At 32.3% G+C, this 13,715-nt stretch overlaps 1 protein-coding gene and 1 long non-coding RNA gene across 2 annotated transcripts; one reads left to right on the top strand and one right to left on the bottom strand.

Moving 5' to 3' along the window:
• The first annotated feature begins 6,840 nt into the window (after positions 1–6,840).
• LOC110021732 lies at positions 6,841–8,174 on the top strand. Its single transcript, XM_020720344.1, has 2 exons — positions 6,841–6,935; positions 7,711–8,174. The coding sequence occupies exon 2, from the start codon at positions 7,717–7,719 to the stop codon at positions 8,050–8,052; it is 336 nt and encodes a 111-aa protein (XP_020576003.1). The 5' UTR covers positions 6,841–6,935; positions 7,711–7,716; the 3' UTR covers positions 8,053–8,174.
• A 1,115-nt stretch (positions 8,175–9,289) lies between these two features.
• On the bottom strand, positions 9,290–12,680 carry LOC110021728. Its single transcript, XR_002293689.1, has 3 exons — positions 12,280–12,680; positions 11,539–11,684; positions 9,290–9,531 (listed from the first exon to the last, which is right to left on the bottom strand). It is a non-coding gene; the product is annotated as an uncharacterized LOC110021728 (long non-coding RNA).
• Between the last annotated feature and the right edge of the window lie 1,035 nt (positions 12,681–13,715).

Genomic DNA, 13,715 nt, shown 5'->3' with positions numbered 1-13,715 from the left:
TATATATATATATATATATATAAAGTGCACGTGCTAACTTTGATTGCAGATTTCCACATGTTTGAGAAACAAAAAAAACTCAAAAGACATAAGCCTTAGTCAGTACCAATGTGCAGTCGATAAGTTAGGTAACAACCCCATATAAGTGGGGCAAAAGCATCTCAGAAGGGGAAACTCCGACTCAAAAAGAAAGACAAAAGTAAGCTGAGAAGCAACTTCTAAGTTTTTAGTGCATCGAGCTGGAGAAAAACATATAGACAGACACAACATCACTGTGTACAAATGCCACAACAGATTTGAATATTTTCGGTCAATAAGTTGGTCTCGCCCAAAAATAAAGGGGCAACTGATATGCCTCCAACAAATTTTCATCATCTGTCATGAATCTCGAGGCATAACATGGATCTCGAGGTAACCTTTTGAGAAATAAATATTCAAACCTTAATAAAAAGTTATACAAAGCTTTGATTTTAGCAAACTTACAGTCAAACTGACTGGTCAATGAGACAGCCCCAATGATATCAAAATTAGTCTAATCCAAGTCAAATTAAGCTCAGATCAAGTCATTAAACTACCCTTGAAAATTTTTTGGACACATTTGGAAGGTCAAAAGAATGCCAAATCTAGCAAGCATATAGTCGATCTCTTGAATCCCACCTTCCCAGATATAATGAATTCCGTGCACTGCAATGGATGCCAAATTGCTCTTGAAAGTTTTCCACTTGAAGATGAGCGATATTCAAGTTTAAAAAGTTTTCAATGAGATACTTGGTGGATTTCCTTCGACCTCTTACGTAATCGGTTACGGTCATTAAGCAAAAGTTTCGACCAACAACCTAGAATAAGTCAATCATCCTCAATGGATCTCATATGACTTTGTTCATTATGGGTTAATGCCATTGAGCATCTCTAGTCATACAACCCAATACGGGTCTTACATCCTCCGTGGATTCTCCTTTAAACTTTGCTCCAACATAGGTTACAGTTATCAGAGAGAAGCACTTCGGCTAAGGGAAAAGTAGTTGTAGTTTTTTTTTCATGATATACTAGTTTTGTTTTGGATTTATTTTTGTTTATAAAATACGACCAACTCCATGGGTATTGTTCCACCTAATTCTACTTTTCAAAATTTTCATATAAAAAATCTTATGTCTTACATAAATTCCTCTCAACTTATTCATATGTGTGTGTAGATCTTCATACAGCGGTAAGACATAAACTCTTTCTATTCTTCTAAACACTCCATCTGTCCATCATGTAATAATTTTAAAATATATTAAATTGCTGTAATTTCAAATAAATTATATTTAAGATATTTTGAATCACAATGACCTTAGCCAAAGATATTTTTCATTTTAATTTATAATATAATTTGTTAAATAGAAAGTATATATAATCAATGTTTTAGTTTAGGATATCATTAATTTAAGTTATCTTAGTCAACACATTAATTTATGTCAATGTGTAAGATTAAAACTGTAAATAAAAATAGATATTTTAAGTTATGCAAATTTTTATATATGATTACATTAAGTAGACTATTATATCATGACTAATGTTTTTAAAAAAAAAAATCAAGACAATTGTTCTTTTAAACTTGCATAATAGATGTGTGTAAGACAAGGCAGTTGGCCAATTGTTGACTATTACGACTTGTTTCTTCTACAAATAAGAAGTTTGGTGGGAGTCTTTCATGAATATTTAAATGCTCTATTTTTAATTAGTAAAGGAGATATTATTTATATTTGTATTTCTTAAATGGGTAAATTTATATAAAGCACACATTATGGTCAGCTTTAGAACTAGAAAAAAATTTTGCATCCTTGAGGGCCGTTTGGAATTAGTTTTATATGTTATTTTATTTTATTTATATTTTGATTTAAAATAGAAGATAGTTGATGTACATAACATACTTTTATTTTGTTGAATGCTAAATAAATTAATTTATATGATGACGACGAAAAAGCGGCCTGCAATTTAGAGTGATCACCAGTGGCCAAAAGTGTTAGACAGTGGGCCTGACAGAGCAGCTGATGAAGGTGGTTGACGGTCAGCGGCTGACAAAGGTGGTTGACGGTCGATAGTAGCAGATGATTATGGGCGATGAAAAATAGTCAAGTGATGGTTATTTTTATAAAACAATCAAAACACTAAAAAATAGGGGTGTAAACAAATCAAATATGAGCAAGCCCAGGCTCAACTCTTGTTCGGCTCGTTTATATTTCGAGCTCAAAAAGTGTGTTTGTGTGTTTGCTCGTTTGCTTAACGAGCCGAACACTAGTTGTTCACAAACAAAGAGTCGTTTTGACAACCTTAATCACGTAGCCATAAGATGTTAATGGTTGGGGCAATATTTAAAAATTATTGGTTATATTAAAATATCATTTGAATCTAATTTAATAATTTTGATTATAAATCTTTGTGGCATGTAGTCAATTAAATTTTATAAAAATACTACTCATCAATATATATAATTGAAGATGAGTAGCATTTCGAGCCAAAACTAGCCGAACTTGAGTGAACAAAGCTTTGTTCGTATTCGGCTCATTAACTTAACTAATAAGCCGAACACGAGCTGTTCGCCGAGCCGTTTTGACAGTCCTACTCAAAAACACTAGATTACTTTGTTGAAGTATTTTATTTCAAGACATATAAGTCGCAAATATTTGTTATGACAAGATTTTATCGCAAAAATGATGCTGCTAAATCGTAGTCTTGAATTATAGCAGCTCATAACTGCGACTCCAATTCTTATAATAGCAAACTTAGAAATGAAAGTATAACAATATAAATATTAATTTTGGTACCATTTCAAATATTTAAAAATGGCCAACTGTATGGAAGAGTAAAGTAATACGGCAAATTACCAAACGATTGGTTTTATATTTCTAATCAAATGATGCATTTGCCCCACAACACAACTCATAAGAACATAAACAATAACTATGGCATCTTTTTCATTAAACCAAAATATTGAACCATTTTAATTCATTACTGCTTTAGACTTCAATTCATGTTATGCAGCACACTCCACACTAATTGTTGCTGTCATTGCCACCTCATATTTCTTTCTACAAAAATATAAGTAAAAGAGTTCTGTTTTCTTTCTTCAGTTTCTAAGTTGGCACTTCTAACAACTAAGTACACCTTAGAAAATATTATATTCGGACGTCCAGTCAGAGGATGCCAGGTACACATGAGTTCGCGTCGATGTGGCCTCCCATAATCGGAAGTCCAGATAGGGTTGTCAAAACGGTTCATTGTTCGCGAATAGCTCATGTTCAACTCGTTAAGAAGCTCGTGTTCGGCTCGTTCGCTAAGTTAATTAGCCGAACACGAACAACATGAACAAATATTTATTCGTTCGTGTTCGACTCGTTTTGTCTCGAAATACTAATAATCAATTATATATATATATTTGATGAGTAGTATTTTTAAAAAAATTAATTGACTACAAGGCTACAAAGATTTATAATCAATTGAAAGTATTAATGAAAAAGATAGAATACAAAATATTAAATTAGATTCAAATGATGTTTTAAATCTTACCACAAACCTTAACATTTTAAGGTGATTAGGGTTGTCAAAACGATTCATTGTTTGTGAACAACTCGTGTTCGGCTCGCTAAGCAAACGACCCGAACACGAACACACTTTTTGAGCTCGAACGTGTTCGGCTCGTTTACACCCCTACATCCGGATGAATCATTTAAATATGCTGTGTTTTTGGACCGTTTTTAATGGGTTAATTAAGTTTGGCTAGAAGTTATAATATGATACAATGAGACTCACACTGCTAAACTAAATCTCAAGTCTTATAGGTGTGTTCTACATAATTGTTTTTTAGACCCAGAATTTTGTCTTTAGAAAGGAAAGTTTAAGAAAGTGATTAAGACAATACATGCTTTGAAACATACTTTAGTAGTTTAATTCTTGAATTCTATAATTTGTTTAGCATGCTAGTGGTTTGCTAGCTCTTTTACATGACCTTAAATTTTTATATTCTTGTCTTATAGGTGTGTTTTACATAATTGTTTTTTAGACCCAGCATTTTGTCTTTAGAAAGGAAAGTTTGAGAAAGTGATTAAGACAATACATGCTTTGAAACATACTTTAGTAGTTTAATTCTTGAATTCTATAATTTGTTTAGCATGCTAGTGGTTTGCTAGCTCTTTTACATGACCTTAAATTTTTATATTCTTTATATGATGTAAATTTTGAAAAATTGGCTTAGAATGTTTTTTTTCTTTCATAACGGCACCTTAACTATTAAAAAAGACGAAATTTATCTAGTATTGGAGAGGCACAACATGGTCCAAGAGAGGGATGGCTATTGAAGAGTGGATGAGGAGGGTGAGCCCCGAGAATAATACTTTTCCTATAATGAAATGAATAGATAATCAACTTATCATGAATCAAATGAGATATATTTACTAGCATGTGTTGAAATCGAGTGCATTTGTAGAATGAAGGAGAAATTGAAAGGTCTTAAAGTAATGTATGGTAAAGCTAATAATGACATCAGTAGAGGAACAAGTACCAAAATAAATAACTAATTTTTTATTTGATCGCAATTCCTTAATCCTTCAATACTTACCAACAATCACTCTGGAGAGTTTTGATTCTTTGAGTGACCTAAGATATATGTAAACTGATCAAATGGGCTTATTGACCATTGATAAAATAAAAAAAAAATTGAAGTAACAAATGTCAAATTGGAGTACATGAAAAGATGAATTTTATGTTAATTTTTCTCAAGTTAGTTTTGGGATTCAATGATCATAGAAGGAAAAAAAAATCACTTTCCACCTTATACAACATGCCTGAGCATTTTTAGTTGTTATTAAAAAGTATAAGCAGGAGTCCGTAGACTGATGCGAATACTAAGAAAACATTAAAAGATAAATAGGACAGTGGTATGAACATAAAGAAAGAATATCTTTAAAAAAAGTGAATAAGGTATATTCAGCTAAGTGGAATTGATAAGAGCTCTTTTAAGCTTAGTTTTGATAAAAAAATGGAATGATTTATGGAGGAAAGATCAATAAAACTAAAATCGAAGACGACGGTACTAAAAATTAGTAAATCTGTTTATTGGGAGCATGTAGCCTCCAACTTTAACCATCTTAGAATCTACTCCAAGCACAATTGATTGAGGTGATAATATTGCCAATGATAGTCTAAAGATGTTTCTTGATTGTATTAAGAGTTTTTTTTTGCAAAAGATGAAGCAAACAAAAAAAAAAAAGGAAAAAAAAGTAAATCTGTTTATTGGGAGCATGTAGCCTCCAACTTTAACCATCTTAGAATCTACTCCAAGCACAATTGATTGAGGTGATAATATTGCCAATGATAGTCTAAAGATGTTTCTTGATTGTATTAAGAGTTTTTTTTTGCAAAAGATGAAGCAAACAAAAAAAAAAAAGGATAAAAGAAACTCCATTGAACCATCATGATGGAAACTATTGTTCTTGAAGAAGGATAGGTTTAAAATAAAAATTTTGAAGCACATCTACTTGATCACAAGCATATCACTGCTGTACATATTAAAATTATTACAATCATCTTCTTATAAGCTATTAAAGTGATCTTAACAAGTTTGGAACACTCCAGTTGGGATCTCACATAAGGTTTAGCCACAGAAGATAAGAACGATTACTAATTATATGGGAATTTAAAGGGAGGAGATGTGTAGATATTTGATGGTAGGTTTTTAGATTTATTAATGAGTTGCAATTAGAAATAGTTTCATTAGATAGAATAAAGACTAGAGTAATGATAGAGCTTTGAGAGGGTCAAGTGAGGGAAGGATTTCATATCAAAGATATTATTACTCATATACATTATAAGAAGTATGTCTCCAATCATAACAAACCTTCAAAATTTTTTCTTTTCCTCTTCCAAATTATTCAAATTTCATCCAAATAGGAGGAGAAAATTGAAACGCAAACATAAACCCTAACAAAAGTTAATTTAAATTCAGTACTTGTAAAGTAATCCATAAACAACAAGGAATCAATTTTGCTTGCCCCTTCTAGATTCCCCATGGATCCCAACAATAGAGGATAAGGCATGAATTCTAATCCACGAAGGAAAGAAATTTTATTAATTATTTTTTCACTGTGAGGAGAGGTATAAATATTTGCGTACGTCCAACGTACGTAGAGCTGTGTACGTCGGTAGGTTATAGGAAGGGAATTGAGGGGTTATACCAGCGTTATACCCCATGTAACCTACCCGTAACTATTAAATTCTGCGCTTCTATTTTCATATATTTTAAGTTACAGGTAGGTTACAGTGAGGTTACAAATGAGATATAACGTGAATATAACCCCCCAATACCCTCCCTGTAATCTACCAACGTACGCAGTTCTACATACGTTACACGTACGCAAATATTTCTTGAGGAGAGGAGCGTTTGTAAATTAAAAAAAACAAATTATTCCATGACAAAAGCTACATAAAACTAAATTTCCTCCTAAAATAATCTGTCTAAAAATTAATTTATTTTTTAATTAATATCTAAACGATGATCAATCATGAATTACATATTATAAAGCATGATATTAAATAAATAAACTTCTCTTTCAATTATTAGGCACAGATCATCTCCTTCATGTCTTCATCGACGGATGTAATAATTATACGAATCATGCAACAAGCCGGTCGTTTCACCCGCTGTCGAAGTGCCGGGAAAGCTAATTAATCTCCTTAAATTTGTAATTTTTAAATTTCTTTTGTATTATATAGAAAAAATAAAAAAAAACTTTATTGTTCTCATCGCTAATCTGCTTAATCCGCACGCATACGCTTATAAGTCGGGAGGCAGTGTTCATTTAATAGGAAGAGTACTTGCTCTCCACACAACAATCCTTCGTTGCCATCTCCGGCGATCAACGGCGGCGGGTGCAAAGTCGTAATTTTTCTTCTCCCCGGTCAGTCTCTTTAAATATAGGAGGGCATAGAAAATATATTAGCATAATAATATTTCTTTTTGATTTTTTTTTTTCTTCCGTGGAATAAATTAGTCATATTTGAGAAAATTTCATAAAATCTTTAAATTCATACAAGATTTTCAATTTCATCCTGCTAAATATTATATTTATTAGCCTTAAATAATAATTTAGAAACAATTCAACACATGCAGACAAAAATGATAATAAAGTTGTAGATAATACATTGTAATATACGATAATACATTGTAATATACGATAATACATTGTAATATGCCAATATTTATGCAAAAAATAAAATAAGAATTCAGGCAGCCAAAATATATACTAAGTGAATTTAATTTTAAGAGAAATGGTTAATAATAATTTGTGATTTACTTGTATGTGCGGATTGATGGTATTAGAATGGTATTGAGGACGTCTGAATTCCTCAACGGGAAAAAACGTAGCGACTTAATATATTCTCGAACCACAATGCCGCCAACAATACCACCAATCCGCATTAATATATTTACTGAAGCTCAAGGCAGAGTTTGTCCATAGCGTTATCTTATGAATTGTCATGTACATGAAATGTTGGTTGAAGCTCCATTAATTTCCACATGGAAGAAGAGGAAAAGTCTCGAGTCCATGTCTATGTTAATCCTCTCTTGATATGGCATAGCACATGGGGTCCGGTCACCGCCTGCCTTTTTATTTGCTGAAATTTCCTCACCCCTTCATCTTCGTCGCTTAAACTCTGTGTGTCGCCGGACAGGGAGAGATGGAGGATGGGGTGAAGATGAAGAGCTTCAGGGATGAGGATTTGGAGACCAGAAGAATATTTCTGAGGAGTTATCCTCTGCGATGGGACGAGGAGGAAGAAGAAGAAGATGAAGGGGAAGGAAAAGAAGAGAGCCTTAGAGAAGAAGTGGTGTCGAGAAAAAAGCAGAGGTTTTTCAAGGTGAAGTTGCTTGTGAAGCAGAACCTCATCACTGTGCTCCACTGGGGAGAAAGGAAGCTGCTGTTGCTGAAGAAGATGAAGAACAAGGTTGCGTTTTACCTCGTCGCCTGTCATCCTTTTGGTTTCAAAACTTCTACCAAGTTTATCACAGCTTGATTTTCAGTTAAAGATAATTCACAAGCTGTTTTCTTTTTGGTTTTTGATGCTTTATCTTCAGGAAATAAATCCCATGTACACTAGTATTATGACTGCAGGAAGTAATATTTTGCTGTTCTGAAGGTTTTCTCCAATATTCTCTTTGTATTGATATTTGGTTTAGCATGATCTCAGGTCCTATTTTCGGTCTAGTTGCAGGTTTTGTTTTTTCTTCCCTGATTCTGTTAAAATTTTGATCTTACAAAGAAATAAAGATTTCTGTTTCTAATTTTGAAATTAAACGGACATAGCAGGTTTATTATGCTTTTTTTATAAGCATGGTTTCATCATGGAAATTTGTTTTTGGGCAGAGTTCTGTGAAATCTTCTTTGATCTTAAAATCAAATACTGACGTCAGATTCAGTCTGTTAGATAAAGGAATCAAGAGAAGGGTTTTTCACTCGATTTGAGTATTGGACTTCCTAAAGTTCATTATTTTAAAAGCTAATCAAATAAAAGATTAATATAACTAATCAAACTGTACTTTTGATTTGAGAAGCAGAATTATATTATGGATGGAAGATACTGCCAGTTTAAATGAGCACATGAGTTCACAGGCTGAACAGTTAGTTTGGTAGGGAGAAATCACAGCTATCACGATTAAACATGCCAGCTCTGCTTGAGGCAGAGTGAATGAAATGAAATGAATCTTAAATAATATATACATAAGTTGATAATGAATTTAGACCATTAATTCGGGTTTTTCTTTTTTTTTTTCTTTCAAGTGAACTCCAAAATTTTATTTTTATTTTATTTTTCACCCGTAAATCTTCAAGGTGGGCAAATAAACTCCCAGGTTACAAATACAGTTGAGGCCTATTCTTAGGTTGTCATAATGCAACGGCCAAAAACTTTGGCTATGCTGAAGTAAGGTGGAGGGTAAACTTTCATCATCATCCACACACTTCCCACACAAGCAAGAAAGAAATGGGAACTCTCGAAAGAGCTGTTTTCATACATCTTAGGGTCTGGTTTGGACAGTTGCAGTTGATTGAAAAAACTAATGTGCAAGGAAGTTATTATAAAGAAGTAGTGTTTATTTGTATTATATAGTTGTGCAACAGCCGTGTTGTATCTGTTCATGAAGAAAAAAACATATTTTCTTTGGTATTGTTGTAAGATAGTTATTCCAAGCTTAACAATTCAATCATGAAAATAGAAATTACATTCAGAATACTTAAAAACTCATAAGTTCAAATGTTACATTTAGAAGCAACATCTCACTTAACAGTAACACAACAATCAAAATAAAAAATTAACAATATTAAAAAAATAATTAATATTATCAAAATATTAATTTTGAAGTGCAGATAATTAATGCTATAGATTAACTTCTCTAAAGATGCTCTCAATATCTGATCACTATCTGAGGTAGAATCATCGAATTGGTCTACCCAGCCAAAGCAGTCACAGTCCTCTGTTGATATATTCCTTGAACACCTATAAAATTTTATCTCGCAGCTTAGTTCTCTTCGTGATGTAAATAGAAAATACTGCAATCCAAAGTTGCACTTAAAAACTCCAGAAGCACCAATAGTCTTCAAGCTCATATTTATTTAAAATTGAAAATCATAAACATAAAATTAGCCTGTCTTAAAACTATAACGATACACTTATATGAACAATTAAATAGTAAGTGTAGAAGAAATACATAGATAAAGATTTATAAAACGACGTGGTCTTAGAACAAAAATAAATTGACAAACAATCTGTCATTACAAAAAGATAAAAGACTTTAAATAAAGAAATCTTTGTTTATTTTAAAAGATGTAATACCGAGCTTGTATATGACACATAAACATATCAGCACAAAGACCCTTCGAAGAACCCCAAAGTCATATGACTGAAAAAGAAGGGGATCTCGATTGTCTTGATATCAATCTTATATATGTTAAAATTCACCACAACATAAAAGCCATTCAAAAGAACCACTAAGGTCATATATCTCATCGTAGACCTCCACGTAAGCAAAAGAAATTATATTAAACTCACGGTTGCTTAGGAGGCTATCACAAATACAAGCTGAAAGAATAAAATAAAAGAAACACTGCAACAAATAGATATTCCACAAAAATATCATTGCATAAAAAGTCATTACAATAAACATTAGACGTTTACACAGGAAACTAAACATAAATAAATAAAAACAAATACACAACATCATTTCACCCATTAACTATTGCATTTGTAATTTACTCTCTCAACTCTATAATTTCCCCTACAACTTTCTCATCCTATGTACATGACTCGCCTAATTCAAAATTAGCTTGTGATACTGACTGAACTAAGAGATAACCATATGCTAAATATCACTATGTGAAGGATACCGAGTTTGATGAATGAGCTCTACTCAACTCACTCCAACCCACAAATTTCACAATTTTGAATCATTCCATCAAAATAGAAGAGGAGAAAAAATTGCATCAAAATAATTAAGAACTAAGACAAAACAATATATAAGAACAAAATGAGCTTTATAAATTAATGTGGTAATAACATGAAGCAATCATCTTTCCTAAAAAATGCATGTGAATATATGTCATTAGCGTGTCTTCTAGTCATCAAATAACTTTTCTATCAATAGGTGGTTTTATTAGGATGCATCTTTGTCTCTCAAATCTCATCGATGCTATTTCACTTAGCATATATCTCAGAGTTGGAACTATCATCAACGAGTCTCCACCACAAAATTTCAATAGTTTTTTCTATAATCCTATGAAAGCACAAGAAAAATCCATTCTACTCATTTATTACCACATACAAAAATATGAGAGTCAAATACACATACACCACATGGTGACGCCAAATGAATTACATTATGATGAGTGTGATTAAAAAGCTTCACACAAGAGACAAAGGCCCTAGTTTTAGGAATCCCTATAATGAACATTAACTTCTTGGTTCAAGTCAAAAAGAACATCAATGACTATATTTTAGCTTTCAAATCAATCATCAAAAAAAAAAAAAAAACTTCATTTTTCTAATTTTTAGATAACTACGAGAGCGAGAGACAGCCTCATCTTTCGCTTTTCCACCACATAATTCTACCAGGTCTCAAAATACAGAAAAAAAAAAAAAAACCCAAAAACTCCCGCCCAATCCCACCAGGGCTCGGAAACGAATAAAATTCCAAAGAAAGCCGCACTGTCTGAGCACAAACATAACCAGGATAATAGGAAACCTCAAGAAAAAATAAAAACGGCCAGTACCAAGCCGGAGCAACATTCCTAGAATAAATCCACAAATACTAAACCTAGATCATATTCCACGATAAGGAAAGAATGCTAGATCTCTGAAATGGGAATGAGAATAGAGAGCAAGGCGATAACTAGATCCATATTAACTCAATGGAATCACCATTTGGAAATCCCGAGGAGCATCGTCGGGAAGATAAAAAAAAGTTTGCGCCAACAGAAGAACAAGATATTAGAACAATAAAACTTTTACCTCATCATCTGATTGAAGAAGAAGAAGAAGAAGAAGAAGACGAAGAGCTTTGTCGTTCACTGCCCTTTCACGGTCTCGGCCTCTCTCACTCTCGGCTTCTCTCGCTTCAGGTATCACATTGTTGCAGCGTTTTCCATCCTACCTACCTACATGATAAATTAGATATTTTGGTAATTTCGCGGAGGCTTCTGCACGACGAAAGACAAATGCCAGGCCGCATTTCAACTTTTTTACACTAAAAGCGCGAAATGTGCTTAAGGTGTAGTTCTTAAGCGTCGGTTTGACGCACGTGTCGATTCTCAGTTTTTCAACTGCACGGGAGGAGGCTATATATTTGTTGCAGCTGTGCCCTTCTAAGAAAAAAAAGAACATGCTGCCCCTCTTGAATAAATGTATTTGTAACGAAATCTTGACACCAATATATTTGATATAGCAGAAATAGAAATACACTTCAAAACATAATAAACAAACACAGATAATTTTTCTCTCGAAGGGCATTTTCACGGCATAATATTATTCCAAAATAAAGTAATATTTTTCAAAATTAAAATGAACCTAAAGAAATAATGAGATATAGAAGAAATTTGGGGGTTTGCAGAAGTTAAAAACAAGTTCCAAGTGGATCAAATCCATAGAACTTAAATCCTGCTCAAATCCAGCTACCAAAGACATCTCTTTCTGACCTGAAGACCATAAAAGAAATGGAGAAAAAGAAATTCGAATTTAGCAGCTCAGATTCACCTTTGTTCAATATGAAAGCTGAAGCACCCATCATTTTTTCCACCACCAATACACGGGATGCAAAGGTTACCAAATGAAACATCCACATGTTCTCCATTAATGGCGCATGGATTAGGAGTTGCCAGTGCGAAGAGAAGGATTGTCTCTGTTCCTTCTTGAAGAAAACAGAAAAAAAAAAAAAAAAAAAAAAAAAAAATCTTACCAGTGCGCGTGAGGAACTCGTGAGAAGGGAGGAGGAAGCAGCTTTGTTGCGTGAGATGCATTGGAGAAGAGGAGGGAGCCATCGGGAAAAGAGGAGACGAGGTGAGCAGATCGCGGTTCGTGAAGAAGAGAAACAGGCGCCCCAAACGCCTATCTTCAATTTCTTCTTTTCATTTCGCTATCCATTAAATTACATACTCTCAAATATATTTACAATTACATACTTCATTTTTTTTTTAATTTTATTTATGCTTCTATCTCGCACCATGTAAACTTGCACGTGTAAGCATTTTAAAAAGCTATTTTCAAGCCATGGAATGTAATAGGGCTGTCAAAAAAGCTCGTTGTTCGTGAACAGTTCGTGTTCGGTTCGTCAATGAGTTCGTGTTCGATTCGTTCGATAAGTAAACGAGACAAACACAAACATTTTTTTCGTTCGGTTAGTTAAACGAACCAAACATGAACAGTGATGCGTTCGTTCGTGTTCGAATCGTTATTGTTTGAAATATAAAATAATATAAAATAATTATATATAAAAAATTTATTATATTTTAAAACATTAAATTTTATAAATTATAATATATAATAAAATAATAATAATAATATATTAATATACTATAGTAGTAATATAATATTGAATATTTATATAATATAAGTTATATAATTAATATATAATATTATTTTTATATATTAATATTAGGGATGTCATCGTTCGTTAAGAAACGAACACGAGCTTATTTCAAACAAACTAAATTTTAAACGAACCGAACACGAACACATGCTTTGTTCGTTCGTGTTCGGTTCGTTTACACCCCTAGAATGTACGTCCCATCTCTTTTCCAAAGAAGCATTTCATGAAAATTTTATTTTAATGACAATATTTATGATATATACATATATATTATATTATGAAAAAAATTAGAAAAAAAATAGTATTACACAAGTACTACCATTTCAGATCATCTACGTAATAATTTCACTTGTAATTTTCGGAAAAATATAATAATATATATATTTTTTAAAGTTGGTATATTTAAAAACTTAATTTCATACTCAGCAAATATTATCTGGTCTGTTGAAGTAGATTTTATTTATACGTTTAAAATAAATAAAACAAAATAATCACCCTCAAGGCATGCGTTTACAAGCATCTCACAATTTTTTTAAGAAAATAAAAAAATAATAATAATTAAGCAATAATAATAAAACAAAACAATAAAAAAAAATCACTCCAA

This window comes from Phalaenopsis equestris, unplaced genomic scaffold, assembly GCF_001263595.1.
Source record: "Phalaenopsis equestris unplaced genomic scaffold, ASM126359v1 Scaffold000140, whole genome shotgun sequence".
NCBI lineage: Eukaryota > Viridiplantae > Streptophyta > Magnoliopsida > Asparagales > Orchidaceae > Phalaenopsis > Phalaenopsis equestris.
The sequence above is the reverse complement of the archived record's forward strand: the minus strand, read 5'-3'. Positions and strand labels throughout refer to the sequence as shown.

Coding starts and splice junctions, on each gene's coding strand:
- LOC110021732 (XM_020720344.1), top strand. CDS start 7,717: ATGGAGGATGGGGTGAAGATGAAGAGCTTCAGGGATGAGGATTTGGAG.